At 42.4% G+C, this 22,219-nt stretch overlaps 1 protein-coding gene across 1 annotated transcript in view; it reads right to left on the bottom strand.

Moving 5' to 3' along the window:
• The window catches only part of EPHX2 (epoxide hydrolase 2), a 62,313-nt gene that overhangs the window by 34,716 nt on the left and 5,378 nt on the right, over positions 1-22,219 (bottom strand). The window contains exons 3-9 of the mRNA XM_038573750.1: positions 14,857-15,016; positions 13,440-13,630; positions 12,191-12,313; positions 8,695-8,769; positions 5,090-5,185; positions 4,504-4,582; positions 1,338-1,372 (exon numbers count right to left, since the gene is read on the bottom strand). Coding sequence (XP_038429678.1) covers positions 1,338-1,372; positions 4,504-4,582; positions 5,090-5,185; positions 8,695-8,769; positions 12,191-12,313; positions 13,440-13,630; positions 14,857-15,016 — 759 coding nt within the window. The remainder of the gene's footprint in view (positions 1-1,337; positions 1,373-4,503; positions 4,583-5,089; positions 5,186-8,694; positions 8,770-12,190; positions 12,314-13,439; positions 13,631-14,856; positions 15,017-22,219) is intronic.

A 22,219-nucleotide genomic window follows, 5' to 3' on the forward strand; every position in this document is an offset into this window, starting at 1 on the left:
ATGAAATTATACAATACGTGGCAATTATACAATATGTGGCCTTACGTGACTGGCTTGTCTTAGCATAACGTTTGCAAGGTTCATTCACGCTGAAGCATGCATCATTATTTCATGCCTGTTTATGGCTGAATAATATTCCATTGTATGGATATACCACACATTTTTTTATCCATTCATCAGTTGATGAACATTAGGTAGTTTCCACTTTTTGACTTTTGTGAATAATGCTTCTGTGAATGTTCATGTCCAAGTTTTTGGTGGACATATTTTTAAAATTATTTTGGGTCAATACCTAGTAGCGGACATACTAGTGACTTTATAAGGGTGGAGCTGGAGGACCAGAGCATCCCATTTTATCTTGCTTGTTTCAGTAAAAGGACTTTCTTTTGGAGGCCAGTTAGATCAAGTGACCTGATTTACCCATCTTGAGAACCAATTTTGACAGAAACAAGGCAGAGGTCCAGTTAATGGACATTAGGGGGATGGGGAGAGGCCATTAGTGAGATTTTGGCAGGATTGTGTCAGACATATGAGCATGATAAGAAGGTGCAGAATGGAAGAGGTAAAGACTTGGAAACTGAGGAAGGATGGAACAACCACAACTGGAAAGTCAGATTTTGTCAAGGCTCCTCTTACGAGGGGCCAAAGCCTACTTCCAGGCCTGGTTGTGGGTGGTCCCAACAGAGCTATGACTTCTATATGGAGCCTTTTTGTAATTTTTAGCATGATTAGCAGCATCACCAGTTTTACAGTCAACTAAGAGGCTGTTTCTTCCCCTGAGCCCCTCCAGCCTTTGCTTTTGCCCTAGGGCTGATGGAGGCTTGGGGCACAGTCTCCTTACCCCAGCCTTGGCAAGCTCTGAGATGAAGGTCCCCTCCCCAATGGCACTTATACTTCACTTAGAATAGAAGTGCCACTATAGCTACCAATACACAAACTGACTCCCTAGGTCTTGCCAACAACATCTTTGCTGAAATAAAATGATCTTTTAAATTCTTAGGATGGAAAGGCCAGATGGTAGAGTGGCTAAGAGAAGGGACATGGGAGCTACTGCCGGGCTCAGACCTGGCTCTACTAGCTGTTGACCACAGGCAATTTCTTTACCTCCTCATGACTCAGTTTCCTCCTCCATCAAATGGCTTAGAGCAGTAATTGATAAACAGTAAATGTTGGCTATCATTTTGAAATACCATCTTAACTTTTAGTAAGATTTTTATACCCAAATGCTGTGAAATGTTTTCCTAGGATTTTAAATGAATATCCACACTCTGTCTTATATCAGTAAAAACACTAGGATGGAAAAGATGTTACAAATGTCACCCAAAGACCTTTCTTACCTGACATAACACTTCCATGGAATATTCTTCTATTTCTGCAATTAAAAATAAAAGAAATACAGTTAATTCACATGATTGAAAATTATCAACAAACTAAAAGGGCCCCTTTTGTCCTAGGCACCCTTGTCAAAGATCAGCTGACTGTATGTGTGTGGACTTATTTATGAGCTTTCTATTTTGTTCCATTGGTTCTATGTCTGTCTTTATACCAATACCCACATTGTTTTGATTACTGTAGCTTTGCAATGTGTTTTGAAATTAGGAATTATGAGTCCTCCAGCTTTGTTCTTTCTGAAGATTGATGTGACTATTTGGGGTCTTTTATGGATCCACACAATTTGTAAAATTGTTTTTTTCTATTTCTATAAAAAATGCCATTGGGGATTTAATAGGGATTGCACTTAATCTGTAGATTACTTTGGGTAGTATGAATATTTTAACAATAACAGCAATTCTAGGAAGAAAAAAAGAAAAAAAAACCAGAGAAAACAGAAGAAAAAAATTATCAAAGAAATAATTCAAGAAAACTTCATGAGAACTGAAAGCTAAATGTGCCCAGAGAGGTGGATGAAAAGAGATCCACATAATTGCACAATATCATAATATTTTAGAACACAGAAGCTAAAGAAAAAGATCCTAAAGACATTAAGGGTAAGGGAAAAAAAAAACAATAACATAGATAGCCTCGTGGATCCGAATGACATGGGACTTGGCAATAAATAGCAACAAAGGAAGACAGAGAATAGTGGGACAAGAGCTTCACAGTTTTTAAGGAAAAACAATTTGTTACTTAAAATCTATTGCCAAATGATATGAAATTTATACACAAATGATCTGCAATGTGTATGTATGCATTCCAAATCATCATGCTTGGCTTTATTTTTTAATTAATTAATTATTTATTTATTTTAAATAGGAAGTTTAAAGATTTTATTTATTTATTTTTAGAGACACAGTGAGAGAGAGAGAGAGAGAGAGAGGCAGAGACACAGGCAGAGGGAGAAGCGGGCTCCATGCAAGGAGCCCGAAGCAGGACTCGATCCCAGGTCTCCAGGATCACGCCCCAGGCTGCAGGCGGCGCTAAACTGCTGCGCCACTGGGGCTGCCCTCATGCTTGGCTTTAAAACTAATGTAATATATAATATTCAGCAATAGTTAACATGTAAATTATGGTTTTCCTTTTTCAAAGATATTTATTTATTTATTTATTTATTTATTTATTTATTTATTTATTTTAGAGAGGGGGAGAGAGATGGAATGAGAGCATGGGATGGGGAGAGGGGCCGAGGGAGAGGGAGAAAGAGAATATGAAGCAGACTTGTGTTGAGCATGGAACCCAATACCAGGCTCTCTCACGACCCTAAGATCATGACCTGATACCAGGCTCTATCTCACGACCCTAAGATCATGACCTGAACTGAAACCAGGTCATTTGGTCAACCACTGGAGCCACCCAGGTGCCCCATAAATTATTGTTTTCTCAAAAAATAATTATAATTACAGTACGTATAACCCTAGGTCCCACTTCATCCAGAACTGTTCAGTTTATGTGTATCATTATTAAGTGTTTCTTGTACTTTTAATGGTGTTCTAGTTTGAATGATAAATTAATTACTAAGTTATCCCTAGGGGATTCAGGTAAGATCATAGTCTAGATGAATGAAAATAGACATTTTAATAATAAAATTTTGGGGAAAAAAACCTGTTAATGTCTTTCCTGGATGGCTGGACTAGACACTTTCTTTTTGTCTAAAATGCCTCTGGACCATTTAAGAGGTAGTAAGCAGCCACTGAGTAGGTACCATGACAATTAGGGAACAATCATGGAGTGACACCCTGGCCGTGACAGGCTGAATGGCCTGGCTGGTGGTCACCTGAGTGCCAGTTCATGTCAGCTGGCTTCAAACTCCTCAGACTTGATGTGGATATGGGGAAACAGCTCAGAGAAAGGGTGGTAAGCCCCTGGTTTGGCTCACTGAGCCACCACTGCCAGCAGTATGGCTGACACTTGGAGGGACAGGGACTCTGCTGCATGTCTGACTGTATCACGTTCCTATCTCCACCTGGAGTGCTTAACAGTTTGGAACTGAGAACCCCCTTTTTTAAAAAGATTTTTATTTTATTTATTCATGAGAGACAGAGAGAGATAGAGAGGCAGAGACACAGGCAGAGGGAGAAGCAGGCTCCATGCAGGGAGCCTGACATGGGACTCAATCCTGGGTCTCCAGGATCACGCCCTGGGCTGAAGGTGGCGCTAAACTGCTGAGCCACCCGGGCTGCCCTGAGAACCCCTTTGAAACTGATAAAAGCAGTAGACTTCCTCACCCCGGGAAAGTCCTCATAAACCCATACATGGACTCAGGTTCATAGGCCTCTAATGCCCATCCTTGGATAGATACCATCTGGATCCATAGACACTGGGTTAAGAACCTGGCCTACCAATTACCATATGATCTAGCAACTACACTTCTGGGTATACACCTCAAAGAACTGAAAGGAGGAACTCGACCAGATATTTGCACGTCCATGTTCGTAGCAACATTATTCACATTGGCCAGAAGGTGGAGGAAACCCAAATGTCCATCAATGGGTGGATGCATAAACAAAACATGGTCTATATACAATGAAATATTATTTGGCCTTAGAAAGGAAGGAAATTGTGATATATGCTACAACATGGACGAATCCTGAAGACATGATGCTAAGTGAAATCAGCCAGTCACAAAAGGATAAATATTGTATGATCCACTTTGAGATGCACTTTGAGATGCCTAGAGTAGTCAAATTCATAGATAGAGAGCAGAAGGGTAGTTGCCAGGGGCTAGGGAAGGGGGAACAGAGAATTAATGCTTTAATGGGACAGAGTTCTGCAAGATGGAGAAAGTTCTGTAGCTGGATGGCATATGCTATACCCTACATCCAGCACGAGACTTCCTCAGGGCACAGGTCATTGGGTTTCTTGTATTCATCCAGAGTACAGGGAGCAGAGACATCTGAGCCCAAAGTATATAGACAAGGGTCACTGAGAGAGAGGGGAGGGACAAAGTCAGACCCCCCTGAAGGGTTGCCTGCTCTGACCTGGGACCAGGGGCAGCCAGTGCAGTTGGGGAGCTCAGATAGTCAGAAGGCATAACCAACAGAGGAAGCTGTGAGACAGCTAACTTACCAGGAGGAGAAGATGACTCTCCATAGCCTTTCATGTCCAGAGCTAGTACCCGGAAACCCGCCTGAGCCAGAGCAGGGATCTGCAAAACAAACAGTTCAGGTACACTCAAGTGTGGTCTCATGAGTCTTTTGCAGACCTTCCTTCTTTGCTTTCTTCTATCCATGTTCTTGTAAATGGCTCAACTTAAAGGGCCAGGTGGCACTATCTGGGATCCTTGGCATGAGTTCATCTGGATAGGGCTGCCATGGACAGTGGTAGGGTCTGTGTACTACATGTCATGCTACAACTAAGAGAGCATCTTTCCTAGCAAAGACCTTGCATATTTCTATATGCATGACGAAGATGTCCCAGCAGGTGACATAAAGCATCTTAAAGAATCTGCCTTTTTCTAATCTGCAGAGGTGGTATATGGGCTAGCACAGTTCTGAGGTCTGGATCCATCTCTGAGGTATCATGGTCATCACTGGAGATGATACTTCACTCTACGGTTTCAGCTTCTCAATGGTATTCTATGCAGGGCCACACCATCTAGACTTTCCTCTCCCTTCACCTTGACTGGGGCAGACCTTCCCCCATTTTCCTTTACCTGGTACCTCCAAGAGAACCAGCTCTCAGGAAATCCATGGCAGAGACACACAGCAGGTCCAGAGCCCAGCTCCACACAATGCAGACGAACCCCAGGCTGTTGAAAAGAGAGGTGAGTAGTTAATGACCACAGTGCCAGGCTGGACAGAACCAGGTCCGTCTTCTGCAGACCTCCCCAGGCCATCTCCATGTACTGCCAGACCTCACAATTTCTCAGCTCAAGACCCCAATGCTAGGAAATGTTCAAGAATACATAACTGGTCAAACTACAATAAACCTGGCAGCTCTTACAGGAACATAAGAAGCCTGAAAAGGAGGTTATGTTTGGTAAAAAATAAAAACAAAACAACTTTGCCCACCTCCCTAAAAGGCCCTCATACTGTCGGAGTTTCTGATACTGCTTGACAGGTCTTCCATATTTTAAACTGGGCCTGATTTTATGCACAGCATAATATTCATGTTAACATGCCAAGTACCAGGATTATTTTGTTAAAAATTCTGTCTCTCTTGAATGTAAAATCTTTTCCAAGCTTTGCTACTCTTCTAGTGCTTTCTGGGCTGTGTGTCAGAGACTGCTAGAGCTCAGTGTCTGTGTTCTGTTCCTCCTGGCACACGACAGCATTTTCCAGACCTCTCCTCACTTCCTTGCAATGGGTGTGGCCATGTGACCGAGTTCTGGCCAATGGCCTATGAGAATGAAGAAATGTGGGCTACGTTCTGGGCCCATAGAGATCTCCCACGTGTGGCCCTCACACTTTTCCTATCCAGGCCCTGAAGGGTTTGGGCCTTGGGAAAGGTACAGCCAGCAGAAAGAAGGGGACGAGCTGCTTGGTGACTGCATGGAGAGAGCCCCCTCCTACCCCACCTTGGACTGTCTGGGAAGCATGAAATTAACTTGATGTTGAGCCACTGGAAGCTTGGGATGGTTTGTTTTAGTACTTAACCTACTCCAATTATTACCACATGGTCTAAGCACATGAGGTATCCAGTCAGAGTGCTCTATTTTCCCCAATAATGTATCTCCAACTTTTTAATGTAAATAAATGGGAAAAATAAGCTGTGTGTATGGAAATTCGCTTGGAACAACTTTATGTAGCTGCATCTCAGATTACTTCATGCCCGAGTTCCAAGTCGGAAGTCTCATTCATGATTCCCAACGAGTTTTTCTGCTCAAGAAAACATTAGGCTGACATTTCACAAACTCTTTTATGGTCTTTAATCTTCTTTTCAGAACATGTTCCATAGTCTTCTTGTGAGTACTTAGCAAAGGAAGAGGTTTAACTTTCAATTCTGTTGCTTATATTGAAAAGTGTTGTAGTATTAATGTCCAGTAAAATCCAAATCTGCCCCTGTTCTAAAAGGATCCTAACCAAAAGGCTCCATTTTGCTGCTTCAGAGCTGACTCAGCATTGAGTAGCTCAGCAAATGCATGTCCTTTCCCATCCTTTAAATGGTATGTTAATAAAATTGCCATAAAGCCAGAAAACAAGAAAGATCTAACCCACCTTGAGTTGTATTAGTATTCCACGGAGATCAATGAACTAGCACTCCCCAGAGTGGGGCTCAGCTGGGACTCCCCAGAGGTTGCTGTCCTAGGTCTTTAATTTGTGGTGAAGGCAGAGCGGGTGATAAAGCAATTCTGATCACTCTCCTTCTTGGTCAAGTGAGAAATGTATTGAAAATAATTGGACCTGCAAGCCTCAAGTGGATTATGAGAATAACTCTGTCCATGGGGTTAAGACACAAGGTTATATCTCAGACCCCAGGCCCCAGGCTTCTCATTGACACTGGAGATGAAGGCTGAAGGGACCTCGTGAAATGTTCACCCTTTCAGGACCACCCAGGGTTACAGAAGGAGCTGGGTTGACGCTGATAGCTCTTTCTTACCATCCAGCTCCCACTCATCCTTTCGTGCCTACTTCGCCATGGCTGCTGAACATTGACCAGTGCAGCCTCTGCTCTCACAGAGACCATCCCCAGTGTTCCAGGGCTCCACTATTAGACAAGGACCCCATCCTGGTTTGTAACTACAGGGGCTGGGAATGTTTATCTCATTAGACTGTAAAATTCCTAAGATAGAAGACACTCCATCCATCTCGGTATTTCTCTCTGTTCCCCGCAAACTACAAATACTCAAGAAATCCTTGAGGGACTGTCCTCCACAGCAGCTGGGCTTTCCCTCATTCTGCAGACCTACACCTCTCAGGCCACCAGCTCTCCTCTCCATCAGCTACCGTTTATGGAGCGTGGAGATGCCAGGTACTATGCCTGGTGTTCTGCATGCAGTATTTCAATGACAGTTGACCCTTGAGCAATGTGGGGATAAGGGGCACTGACCCCTACCTGTGTAATCAAAAATCTGCATATAACTTTTGACTCCCCCAAAACTTAACTAGTACTAGCTTACTGTACTGTTGACAGGGAGCCTTACCGATAGCAGTCAATTAACACATATTTTGCGTTATGTGTATCACATACTGTAATCTTATAAAGTGAGCTAGAGAAAAAATGATCTTAAGAAGATCATAAGGAAGAGAAAATACATCTACAGCACTGTGCTGTTCAAAATCCTCAAGTAAGTGGATCCACATTGTTCAAACCCATGTTGCTCAAGGGTCAACTAATCCACACGAGAACACTGAAGGGAGGTATTAGCATCACCTCGTCACAGAGCTATGTACACTGACATTCAGAGTGATAAAAAATGTACCTAAATTTGCAAACTTAGTGCCAAAGCCAGGATTCTCACTGGTTCTCTCTAGCCTAAAGAAACTGTCCCATCTTGGTTTGCTTCTGAGCTGACCTGGCACTCTAGGTCCCTTCCCATTTAAATGGGACCAATGACAAATGAAGAAAGATTCCAAAGTGAATCCATAAAGACACTGTAACACCCTTCTCTGTATCTTGGCTGGGTCGGGAGTTGGGGCCCCTCTGCACACTGCCTTGGCTTTGTTGTAGCCCTGGTCACTGGGTGTTTTATTGACCACTTCTGTCTTTTTTTTTTTTTTAAGATAATTTATTTATTCACGAGAGACACAGAGAAAGAGGCAGAGACATAGGTAGAGGGAGAAACAGGCTCCCTGCAGGGGAGCCTGATGTGGGACTCAATCCCAGGACCCCAGGATCACGACCTGAGCCAAAGGCAGACACTCAACCACTGAGTCACCCAGGTGTCCCCAATTCTGTCTCTTTATTCTTGCCATGGGTTCCTTGAGGATGGGTCTGTCTTGTTCCTCACTTCATCGCTCGTATCTGACCCATGCCTGACACAAGGCAGTGCTCAATAACTATCTGCTGAATAAAAATAAGTTCTCCCCAGAACACAGGCCAGATAACACATGGACTCTAGCACCCCTGGGCTACTCAAGGCACTGTGTAACCTGTTTTCCATGGGAATCTGACCACCTCCATACACTGCTTTGTATATCTTAAGGCAGGATCCATGTCTTCTGATTTTTGAAGAATGATTATATGAAGAAATACTATTTCCCTATAAACAGTGGATGTTCAGCTATCCTTGATGTTTAACAAATGTCTCTGCAGGACATTCTTGTAGGTGGCCTGGTCAGGGAGTACTCGGCTGCCTGTGAGAGAGTGCTCACGTACCTTTATTGGCACATACACATGGCTCATGTCGCTCGGATTGCACGGGACTGGCAGAGCGGCTGCAGTTTGGAGAAGCTGAAAGAAAAAGAAGACAGCCTCCTTCTGTGAGAAGTTCTCAGACAGAGTTTGCAAAAGTCGAGACTGCTGGCACCAGAAGAGAGCTAGAGGCACCTGTGCCATGGCCTCCTGAATCCTCCCGGTGACTGCCCAGCCCACATCCCTCTCCTGAAGGCACACAGGTCTATTCATCTCCCCCACCCCTCGCTTTCAGTTCAGCGCAGCCCGGGACTGAGGCCTTAGGACAGAAGAGTATGGCCCATCAGCCTGACCCATTAAAATCCCCACACAATTCTCTACATTCTCTACTGCACACCCCTCTAACCACCGGCTGAGAGTCTGGTGTGACCTGGGAAACCACAGTGGAAGACAAGGGGGTCCTCTGTCAACTCAGGGCCTTTGAATGGCTGCATGAAGCAAAGCTCTTGGCCACCACCAACTGAACTTCACACAAGCAAGAAATAAACACCACTTGCTCTAAAACTCTGAGATTTCGTACTTCTATTACTGTAATTCTTCTCTATGGCAGTTCCTCAAGTGGTCACCCAGGCTCATGTTGGACACCACCAGGAACACAAAGTTCACAAAGCAGCCATCCCATCACTGTATGGCTCCACTGAAGGATTTCTCCTTCAGGCCACCAAAAGCAAACTCTCTGTGCCTTTGTATCAGTCTGCTTGAGCTGCCATAGCAATATGCCATGGACTGGGTGACTGCAACAGCAGACATTTAGGGCTCTCAGTTCTGGAAGCTGGGAATCCAACACCAAGGTGTTGGCAGGGTCAGTTCCTCCTGAGTCCTCTCTCTTTGGCTTGCAGATGGCCACCTTCACCCTGGGTCCTCACATAGTCTTTCTTCTATATGTCTGTATCTCAATCTCTTCTCATAAGGACACAGTTATATGGATGAGGGCCCACTGCAATGACCTCAGTTTCTCTTAATCACCCCCTTTAAAGGTCCTATCTCCTCCAAACATGGTCACATTCTGAGTTCCTGAGGCTTTAACATGAATGAATTTGGGGCAGGTGGGGGCAGAGCTGAGCCAGCAAGAGCCTTCTGCCTACAGTCCCCAGTTATGTCCTCTGGAGTTCCAGGAGGTCAGATAACCCATCCTTGTATGAAATCTGGGTAAAGAAGAAAATCCCTGCACAAAGGGTCCTTAAGGGGCTTCTTTACCTTATTCGTGTCAGATTTCTTGAGACAGGAATGACAAAGGACAGGATGCTGACACATGTAAGTGAACTTATTTGTGGGAAGTGACATATTAGCAACTCCACCTGCTAGATCGCTCATAGTTAGTCCCAAAGATGCAACCTAAGGAAGAAGTCTTAGCTCTGACCTCTAAAGTGGGAGAAATAAACCATGATATCTGCCTCCCTTTTTAAAACATGGAACAGTCTGCCTGGGCTCCCCAGAGGGGGAAACAGAAGTCAAGCCCCCTACCTCTATGGCAACTGGCGGGGATTCAGGGTGTGGCCAGAGGGATGGGCAGCTGGGTGCCCTGTGATAGCAATGAGCCTTGTCTGGCCTGAGGGAGCCAAGATACCAACCAAGAGTCCGTGTCCCTTGGGATCCTTCTGATGAGATATCCCTAGCTTCCGAGGGGATGTCCCACTCTTTCCAGGGTGGGGAAAGGGGTTTCCTACTCTAACGATTCTCCCGCTGTTTTTACAACTTACAAAGCCTATTCAGGGCTGAGTCCCATAGTTTTTCCTGAGAGAGAAGAGGTAAGTCTCCTCCATTTAGAAGGGAATAATTTTAATTTTTCTTTATAACTTCCCCATACTCCAGAGAAGACAGGTGAGGCATGGCTTAACTTTCCTAATTACAGGTCAGTAACCTGTGACTCATATGTGATGAGGGGACAATTAGTAAGTGGGACAAGCAGGTAGATGTTGGGATTCCAAGTCTGGGATGTTTTCTTCTCTGCTGCATGGAACTTCCAGTCTTGTAGAAGGACAAATCAAACTTGGGCAAGAAGCTTTATGGCTGTGAAGTCATTAGATACACATTTCTATTTGTTTGTTAAAGATGAAAACTCAGGGGCACCTGGGTGGCTCAGTCAGTTTAGCGTCTGCCTTTGGCTCAGATCATCATTTCAGGGTCCTGGAATAGAGACCCACGCTGGGCTTTCTGCTCAGTAGGGAGCCTGCTTCTCCCTCTTTCTCTGTCCATCCCCCTCTGCTTATGCTCTCTCTCTCTCTCAAATGAATAAATAAAATCTACAAAAAAAAAAAAAAAAAAAAAGAAAGAAAGAAAGAAAAGAAAAAAGAAAGATGAGAAGTCAATTGTTCCTATTATGGGGGGCTAAATCGTGTCCCCTTCCAATTCATCTGTTGAAGTCTTAACCTCCAGGGCCTCAGAATGTGACAGTGTTTGGAGATAAGGTCTTTAAAGAGGTCATTACAGTTAAAGGAGGTCACTGGAGTGAGCCTATTGGAGACAGAATCCAATTTAGCTGGTGTCCTCATAAAGATGACAACATTTGAACATACACAGGGGAAGACCATGTGAAGACACAGGAGGAATGTGGCCACAGAGAGAGGCCTTGGAAGAAACCACCCTTGCCAACACTGTAATCTTGGCCATCCAGGCTGTGTACTTTATGGCAGCTCAGGGAAACGGACACAGTTCCCTTTGAGAAAAGGTTGAGATGGTTGTGCCTTCCAGCTGGCTCCACCAGGTGTATGCTCCTCCCCCCACCACACTGACACAACCAAAGCATGGCATTCCTGGAAAAGCCTTGTGCAGCCATCACTCCTGGGCTCAGCGGAATCCATGATCTTAGGTAATCTCAAGACAACAAAAAGTGCCTCAGCTCTGGTACAGCAAACTAATCCCCAGGCAGCCCCCTGGGGCATCATTAAGAGTGTCCCCTCCTTCTCTGTGAGGGATGGTTTTAAGGTCAGGGTGCAAACTAAACCACTCCACCCGAGTGCCAGCAGTATAACCAGGCAGACAAGGGGAGGATTGTGCTCCTTACCCCTACTCAGGCAGACCTAGCAGCTAAATTCTCAGAATTTACTCTAAAAAAAAAAAAAAAAGAATTTAAAAATTTTAAAAACAATTTTGAGAGGAAAGAAAGAAAGAAAGAAAGAAAGAAAGAAAGAAAGAAAGAAAGAAAGAAAGAAAGAAAGAAAGAAAAGCCTGATGGCTTTGATAGCTCCACCCTTGTCTTGGATCTTGGTTCATCTGACTCTGATGAGTACGGATTCTTGCTCTCTGAGCATCAGTTCTCTGCTCATGACTGCGGAGAAAGAAACAAGAAGTTCTTCAAGGACAGAATGCTGATGGCACAATGAGGGGGACGGCCTTCCACCCAGGAGGTGCACAGCGATGGGCCCGTGGAACCGGCTCCCCTCTCACTTGCTGGGTCGCCTATACACCCAACCACAGAAGAGTGGCAGGAGACCCAACCTGGCGCAACCCACAAAGTTACCTGCACCCCAGTTACTTTCTGCAGTTCTGTCAGGGCTGGGTCTGTGTCACGGACGAGGATGGTGGCCATCCCCAAGTCACGGGCCGGCTTCAGATTAGCTCCAATGTCATCCAAGAACACAACCTGAATCCAGATAACACAGACACCAGCATCACTTCAGCCACAGCAAAACTCATGCGTGATGGGCAACACCGGAAAGGCACACAGGAAAATGTGATTAGTGGTTATTTTTTTGATAACAAAGTGAAGAATTATTTTTTTCTCCATATATTTGTTTACTCTTTAAACTAAAAATACTGAATTACATAAGCCTACACAAAAACACACAGATAGATGTACATATTCCCCCATATACGTGTGGGCTTCAGCCTGAATTCTGAAATTGTAAGAAAATTAAGGAAAAAAGATAAATTAATTTAAAAAAATTAAGGAAGGTAAACTTATCACGGTGACATTACAATTCATCTAGGAAATCCAATGTATGAATAGATCCCCCAAAAAGTCTGGAAAAGAACTGTAATAAGGGCAGATACTAAAATGAGGCTACGAAAGGTAAAATTTTTTTAAAAAGGTGCTAGAAGAGAAATTGACACATATTGATGAAATAGAAGAGACCCAAGGAATGAACCCAAATATAAATGATAACTTGTGTTGTCTACCTGGCAAGGAAAAAAATAGTATTTAAAATATTATATAATTATGTCAACTGTTTTGGGGGAAACATTGAATGCTTCCTTCTCATCTTCCCCCAAAATAAATTCTGAATGGATAAAATATTTAAATTTTTAAATTAAAAAAATCCTTAAAATTGTAGAAGAGAACATAAGTACATTATCATCTTGGATTAAGGCAGGCCCAGACTTCTAAGCCGCTCATCCAACTCAAAAGCCAGAAATGAGAAGATGTTTATTTATGTGCATGCTAAAATTCAGAGCACTGTCACAAGGCTTAATCCAGGGGCTGAGAAGAGCAGGAGCAAAGTCTAAGAGGAGAGAGGAAGTGTTCTGGGATTGTTGGCCTATATAAAAGCCCCAGAGAGGGGCCAGATGCCCATCTCTTGTAGAATGTTCTAGGCTGAAGGGTTAGGGAGAATCCTTCAGAAGTCCTGGCCTGGGAGAACGGGACCCTATCACTGTACCTAGAATCAAACTACCATAACCCAGATGTCCCCACATGCTCACTCCTCAATTTTTCTTATTTGCAATATCTCCAGAACATTCTTTTTCACTAAAAGGAAGTGTCCACATACCTCACTCGGGCTGGCCTTCAGGGTGTCCAGCACAAACTTATAGATCTGAGGATCAGGCTTGGCCATGCTGATCCGGCACGACTCTATCACGAAGTTAAAGTGTGGACTCAGCTGACACACCAGCTGGGCCAGGCTGCCCCTCTGAGAGCTGTCGTCCAGCCAGTTGTTGGTGAGGATGCAGGTTGTGTATCCTGAATGAGAAATCACCAGTGACTGGACCAGATATAGAACTTTGCTCCGAGAAGTTCAGGGTACCCCACAGGGAACCCCAAAGAAGGGCCCACTCAGGGTTCTTATTTGCATTAGACTCTCGATGCCCAGCTTCTAAACTCACAGATGGGAAAAGAATCATCTTTACCCATTAGCACCTCCTGCCACAGAGACACCAGAGTAAGCTAACTGGGTAGATTAAGGGCTTTCAGAAGCAGATAGAAACACTACATCCTTTAATTCCTTGCAGCTGCAGAGCAAGAGGTTGTGATCTTCATCAGCTCCTATGATCCTCACCACCTTTGAGGCAGGCAGGGCAGATCTTACCATCCACTTTTACAGATGAGCAAACAGAAGCTCTGACAAATTATGAGCTTCACAGAGTCACACAGTGAAGGCAGAACTGGGCCAGGCCCAGACTCCTGTCCTTGCACTGCCACTCCAGCCTATGTTACTGAAAACTCTGCTCGGCTATCTTTCAAAACACCTGCCTTAGCTGTCAGAGGCTGCATTCCCATCTCAAAACCAGAGGAATGTAAACAGAGACAGCATTATCCCCTGGCTTTCTCTCTCTAACCAAGAAGGCAAGAACCAAGAGATGCTGGAAACGAGGCACTGATGAGACAAGTGGTGAGACTCTTTCCATGTAACATGAGTGAGAAACATGGACATGGGATGGCTTAGGCACAACCAGGTAAGTCTACTGATAAGTGGGTAGAATGATTTCGAATATACCTGTAAAGAAAAGCTGGGCTCTGACAGTAAATAAATGCCTATTGGATGAACATGATCCCATGTCCCAGACCATTTGACATCATCTGAATTCATGTCAGCCAGCTCACAGCTCAGTCACTTTGACATTCAGAGGTTGAGACAATCACTTAAAAGGCCTTCATTTTCAATCACTGTGACAAGAGGTTGGGTCATTCTGGTCATTACTAGTGTCACTGGAGGGAAAGAATTCTGCTCACAAGGCAGTCTCTGGCACAAATTGCTTTATTAAATAAAATTCTTTCATTTTTTTCTAGCTATTCTGATAGCGCTACTTTTGGCCATTTGATGAAACCTACTTCGGGGCTATGCTTTAAGAATGGCTTCCTATCAAGGTCCAGAAATACACATTTCAATGTATTCTGACATTCGAACCTAACCCTCCCAAGGATTCTGGTGTGGTTGATTCAGAGAATGGCCAGTATTGGATCCTTACCTTTCTTCCTGAGAGCAAGAGCTGCCTGAAGCATGGGGTGGTTGATCTTTCTTGCTGCAGCTGCTCTGCCAAAGATTTGACTTACAGAGAAATTCTCAGGGAGGCAGATTCCAGAGACCTCAGCACATTTCCTGCAGCCTTCTTCCATGAGTGGCACCCACTGTAAAAGTGAATTGATTAGGGACTATCAATTGGTACAATCCTTTGGAAAAGCTTTTGGCAGCATGTACTAAATATGACCGTATGCATTCTTTGTGATCCATTAATTCCACTCCTAGACACACATCGCATGGAAATGTCTACAGATGTTCCCCAAAAGACATATACATATATACACTATAATAGTGCACAGCAGCAGCACTATTTCTAAGAGCCCCAAACTACAAACTACACAAATGCCCCTGTTTATGGGCTAAATGGTGTTCCCCCCAAATTCAATTTGAAATCTTAACCACTTGCATCTCAGAATGTGATTATCCTTGGAGGTAGGGTCTTGAAAGAGGTAATTGAGGTAAAATGAGGTCATGAGTGGGTCCTAATTGAATCTGACTGGTGTCTTTGTAAGATTAGGACACACACACACACACACACACACACACACACATACACACACCTGGTGTGTACCCCACAGAGGAAAGACTGCAAAGACATAGAAGATGACCACTGCAAGAAGAGAGACGTCAGAAAAAAAACCAACCCTGCCAACACACCTTGATCTTGGGCTTCTAGGCTCCAGAGCTGATTAGAAAATAAATTTCTATTATTTAAGCCACTCAGTCTATGGTATTTTATTATGGCAGCCCTAGCTAACTATTATACTTGTTAACAGCAAAATGGATTCTGATATATTTACACACTATGATAGCAGCACTAACTGTAATAGTTCAAACTGAAAACTACCCAAACCCCAATAGCAGAACAATAGAGAGCTCATATATAAATCCATGCATACATATAAGCTGATTAATTTACAATAAAGGGGCCAAGAATGTACAATGGGGAAAGGCCAATTTCTTCAATAAATGGTGTTGGGAAAACTGGACAGCAACATGCCAAACAATGAAATTTCACCACTGTTCTCATCATACACAAAAATCGACTGAAAATGGATGAAAGACGTGAATGTAAGACCTGACACCATGAAACCCTTAGAAGAAAACATAGGTGATAAGTTCTTTGACATAGGTATTGGTGATGATTTTTTGAATCTGACAACAAAAGCAAAGCAACCAAAGCAAAAATAAACAAGTGGGACCATATCAAACTAAAAAGCTTCTGCACAGCAAAGGAAGACATCAACAAAATGAAAAGGCAACCCAGTAAATGGGAAAAATATGTGCAAATCATACATCTGATAAGGGGCTAATACCTAAAATATATAAAGAACTCATACAACCCAACAGGAAAAAAAAAAAAAAGCAAACAACCTGATTATAAAGTGTATGGGAGATCTGAAAAGACATTTTTTCCAAAGAAGACATAGAGATGGCCAACAGGTACATGACAAGATGCTCAACATGACTAATCATCAGAGAAATGCAAATCAAAACCACAGTGAGCTATCACCTCACACCAATTAGAATGGCTATTATCAAAAAGACAAGAAATAACAAATGTTGGGTAGAGAAAAGGGAACATCATGGAATGCAAACTGGTGCAGTCGCTGTGCAAAACAGTATGGAGGTTCCTCAAAAAATTAAAAATAGAATTACCCTATGATCCAGCAATTCCACTCCAGTATTTATCCAAAGAAAACAAAGACACTAACTCGAAAAGATATTTGCACTCCCATGTTCACTATAGCATTTTTTATAATAGCCAAGATACGGAAACAACCTAGATGCCCAACAACGGATGAATGAATGGATAAAGAAAATGTGGTATATAACGGAATGTTATTCAGCCACAAAAAAGAACAAAATCCTGCCATTTGTGACAATCTGGCTGAACACTGAGGGCATTATGCTAAGTGAAATAAGTCTGACAGAGAAAGTCTGTCAAATACTGTATGATCTCGTTTGTATATGGAAACTAAACTAAAAACAGAAACAAAAACAAACTACAAAAAAAAGCCAAACTCAGAGATACAGAGAACATGGTTGCCAGAGGCAGATGGTGGGGGACAGGGTGGGAGAAATGTGATGAAGGGGGCCAAAAGATAAAAAGGAAAAACGAGATACAAATGCCAAAACTGATGCAAGATAAAATATAAAACATGAATAGACTAAAACCATTAATGAAATTGGTAAAATAATGAAAGTATTCACCTTTCCATAAAAATAATAAAAATCTTCCAGCAAGTTCCCACCATCACAAATAGCCATCAACTAGCATCTGTGGCCAAGAGCTCCATCTTCCCTTCAGTTGCCAGAGATAATGGTACATTATTCTAATCCAAGCTCAACTCTTCCAATTAGATTCCATCTCTTTCTCTTTTTTTTAGAGTCGGATGCTTAACTGACTGAGGCACCCAGGTGCCCTATATACACAAATGAAAAATTAAAAGATGACATTGATTTCTAAGATATGATTTTTGAAAAGACAAATTGAACCTAAGTACCCTTTGTCATAGAATATAGTTGACCCTTGAATAATGTGGCACCAGTGGGTCTCCCTTCCTTATTCCTTTATCAGCCATCTCCCTCCCTACTGGATCACTGCCATCAGCATGCAAGCATGTGGTTATCATAATGAAAACCTCTTTCTTGACTTTATCTCCTCCTTTTACTGCCCCATTTTTCTGCCTCACTTTGCATCAAAACTTCACGTAGTCTTCAAGCCTATGCTCCAATTCTTTCTTGAACATACTCTGATTAGGCTTTTACCTCCACATTCCACAGAAACTTCTCCTTTCAAGGTTATCAAGGTTATCAATGACCATCCATGTTGTGCTGCTGTACCTAATGCGTACTCATCAGCCTTTGTTTTGCCTGACTCATCAGTTGCATTGACACAGATGACCACTTCATCTTCATCTGAAATTTGATAACTTCTTGGCTTTCAGGACTCCACACCCCCCTGATTTTTCTCTTATGGGTGGATATTCATTCTCCATTCCTCAGTCCTGAGTCATCCTCATCAACCTGACCTTTAAAATTAGGGTACCCAGGACTCTGGATTCTCCCATTTATACTCCCTTTTTTCAGTGATCACACTGAGTCCAATGGCATTAAAAATGCCATTTATATGCTGTGTGTGTATATGTGTGTGTGTATTCAGTCTGGACATCTTTCAGCTCTGGGTTTGTATACCCAGCTACCTATTCTATACTGTATTGGGGATCAATAAGCATTTCAAATTTTAAAAATCCCAAGTTTGGCATCTGATTTCCGAGCCCCATAGCAGTGAACAGCAACTGATACTGTCCACTGATTCTGGCCAGAAATGTTTGTTATCCTTCATTCACACTCAATCTTTAAAGAAACCATGTTGAATCTACTGTCAAAATATTTCAGACTTGGACCACTTTTTTTTTTTTTTTTTTAATTTTTTATTTATTTATGATAGTCACACAGAGAGAGAGAGAGAGAGGCAGAGACACAGGCAGAGGGAGAAGCAGGCTCCATGCACCGGGAGCCTGACATGGGATTCGATCCCGGGTCTCCAGGATCGCGCCCTGGGACCACTTTTTAACCACTCCCACCAATATTACTTTAGTCTAAGCTACCACCATCTGTCACCTGGATCTTCCAATAGCTTCCTTAATTAATCTATAATGATCCTTGCCCTTTTGGACTATTTATGCAGTAGAAGAATGAGGTTTTAAAAATATCAGTCAGGAGGTGGATTTGAGGCTTGCTTGCCTTCCCATCTCTGTGTTTGGCTGCCTCTCAAATAAACCTTTTCCTTCCTGCAAATACATATACATAAATGTCACTTCACTGCTCAAAATCTCCCAATTCCCTTCCATCTCAGGGTGGAAAAAAAAATGGATAAATAGATCGGAGTATCTTCATACAATGGAATATCATGCAGCAATGAGAATAAAACCATCTATGACTGCACACACAACATCTATGACTTTTACAAATACAATGTTGAGGAAAAGATGCCAGATTCAAAAGATTCATCTGTTAGGTTCCATTTACATAAAGTAAAAAATAGGTAAAAGTGATCTCTAAGGTTGGAAGTCAGGATGGTTAGTTACCTTCCAAAGGGTAGTGTTAGAAGGGGTGTGAAGTGGGGTGCCTACAGTGCTGATCATGTTTTATCTCTTGATCTGGGTGCCAGGTGACATGGGTGCACTCAATTTGTGTGAAAATTCATTAAGCTGTATACTTTGTGTATTTTTCTGTTTGTATTGTATACACAAGTGAAAAAAATTTTTATAGTCAGATGCTTAACTGACTGAGCCACCCAGGTGCCCTATATACACAAATGAAAAATTAAAAGATGGCACTGATTTCTAAGATACGATTTTTAAAAAGACAAATTAAACCTAAGTAGCCATAGCCTTTGTCATAGTATATCGTTGACCCTTGAATAATGTGGGGGTTGAGGATGTGAACCCCCTGCATAGTTGAAAACTCACATATAAATTTTGACTCCCTAAAAGCTTAATTACTAAGAACCTACTGTTGACCAGAAGCCTTACCAATAACATAGTTGATTAACAGATATTTTGTATGTTAAATGTATAATATACTGTATCCTCATAATAAAGTAAGCTAGAGAAAAGAAAATGTTATTAAGAAAATCATAAGGGAGAGAAAATGCACTTGTTATTTATTTTTTTAAAAATCCATGTATAAAAACAAACAAACAAACAAACAAACAAAAAAATCCATGTATAGGTATCATGCAGTTCAAATGCATGTTGTTCAAGGGTCAACTGCAATTTGCTTTTTCAAGCCTCATCTGCTAACCATTCAAGTTTTCTAGAAGCTACACAAAGACAAAAGAAGTCAGAATAGGTGCAGTTTTTTCACAGTAATTACTAGAAATTCAATCTATAATTCCTATGTTAGTTGAAACCACATTGCACTTCCCTCTTTCCTTCTCTTCCAATAATATTAACTGCAGATTTCTTATTGATTTAACATTTCTTTTCAACAGTATCATTAGTTTTCATTCACCAGGGGCCACTCCGGTGTGTGTGTGTGTGTGTGTGTGTGTGTGTGTGTGTGTGAGAGAGAGAGAGAGAGAGAGAGAGGGAGAGAGAGAGAGGTGCCTTCACAGAAAAGATGGTTTTTACTTCCTACTGCAGTAGGCCCTAAGTAGGCCTTTTCTTTTCTTTTCTTTTCTTTTCTTTTCTTTTCTTTTCTTTTCTTTTCTTTTCTTTTCTTAGATTTTATTTATTTATTCACGAGAGACAGAGAGAGACAGAGATATAGGCAGAGGGAGAAGCAGACTCCTTGTGGGGAACCTGATGTGGGACTCGATCCCTGGACCCTGGGATCATGACCTGAGCCAAAGGCAGATGCTCAACCACTGAGCCACCCAGGAGTCCCAGCCCTAAGTTTTCTGACAGACTGATAGGTGGCTGTAATTCATAAAAAGTGTTAAAATATAGACCATGTTCTCTGTGTGCTTATAGAATAGATTCTCAATAGCCTTTCTTCCTCCACACACTGACAGAGAATCCAAGTGGTTTCAGATCCTGATTACTTGTTAAAAACCAACTGAGATTGTAGTCACAATGGTAACTGCTATTTATTGAGCACTTACTCTGTGCCAGGCACTGTGTGAGGCACTTTCCCAGCTTCCTAACAACCCACAAAGTAGACAATAGATCACTCTCATTTTACAGATGGTAAGACTGAGTCTTTGGGGGTTTGAGTAACTTGATGGGGCAACACAGTCTGTAAATGGGAGCTGTGATTCAAATCCTGCTCTCTGACCTTGGAATGATTAATAATAAATGACTTAGTTATTAATAAAAAACTCAAAAAAAAAAAAAAAACTCCTCTCCACAATTGCCCTTGTCTGAAAACAGCTACTCTAAGGATGACAATTATCAATAACAATAACAAAACAAACAACAAATAAGCAAAAACAACCCCAAACAAAGACTAACGAGGATTGGCAAGGATGTGGACAAACTAGAAATCTTGTGCACTGCTCAGGGGGATGCAAACTGGTACAGCCACTCTGGAAAACAGTATGGAGTTTCCTTAAAAATTTAAAAACAGGGCAGCCCCGGTGGCCCAGCAGTTTAGTGCTGCCTTCAGCCCGGGGTATGATCCTGGAGACTCAGGATTGAGTCCCACGTCAGGCTTCTGCATGGAGCCTGCTTCTCCCTCTGCCTGTGTCTCTGCCTCTCTCTTTCTCTGTGCGTCTGCTGTGAATAAATAAATAAAATCTTTTTTAAAAATTTAAAAACAGAACTACCCTATAATCCAGTAATCCCACTTCTGGGTCTATACCCAGGGGAATTGAAAGCAATGTGTCAAGCAGGTATTAGTACACCCATGTTCACAGCAGTATTATTCACAATAATTGAAAGGTAGAAGCAAGCTGAGTATCCATCAACAGATGAATGGATATGGGGATCCCTGGGTGGCTCAGCGGTTTAGCGCTTGCTTTCGACCCAGGGAGTGATCCTGGAAATCCCGGATCAAGTCCCACATCAGGCTCCCTGCATGAAGCCTGCTTCTCCCTCTGCCTCTCTCTCTCTCTCTGTGTCTCTCATGAATAAATAAATAAAATATTTAAAAAAAAACAGATGAACAGATAAAATGTGGTCTATCCATATACTGGAAAACTATTCATCCTTAAAAAGGAAAGAAATCCTTTCACATGCCACAGCATGGATGAACTTTGAAGACATTATGCTAAGTGAAATAAGCCTGGCACAAAAGGACAAATATTGCATGATTCTACTTATATGATGTGGCTATAGTAGCCACATACATAGATAGGAAATTCAGTAGTGTAGTGGTCACCAGTGGCTGGAGGAAAAGAAGGATGGGGAGTTTTTGTTTAAAGGGTATAGAATTTCAGTTTTGCCAGATGAAAAGAGTTCTGGAGAGGGATGATGGTAATGGTTTCACAATGCGAATATGCTTTACATTACAAAATTACATACTTCATAATGATCAAGATGGTAGATTTTGTATTGTGTATTTTACCACAATTTAAGAAGAAAAAAAAAAACTACTCTGGCTGCTGTAATTCCCTGGCATAGGTCTTCAAGGGGCTGGAAATTTTTCCAGTCATGGGGTGTGTCCTGCTGGTTGGCCCATAGAGACAATAAACCAGTCTTAAATATCTCTCTGTGTGTCTCTGAGCCTCCATCCCAGTCTTATGAAGTAAATACTATATGGGATAAGTGGGTGAAACAAACATGGGTCTGCCCTCAGAGAGCTTCTAGTCAGTATGGGAGATGGTCATGTGGGCTCAGAGCGTTCTTGAGGGGGTCTGT

This window comes from Canis lupus, chromosome 25 (assembly GCF_011100685.1).
Source record: "Canis lupus familiaris isolate Mischka breed German Shepherd chromosome 25, alternate assembly UU_Cfam_GSD_1.0, whole genome shotgun sequence".
NCBI classification, from domain to species: domain Eukaryota; kingdom Metazoa; phylum Chordata; class Mammalia; order Carnivora; family Canidae; genus Canis; species Canis lupus.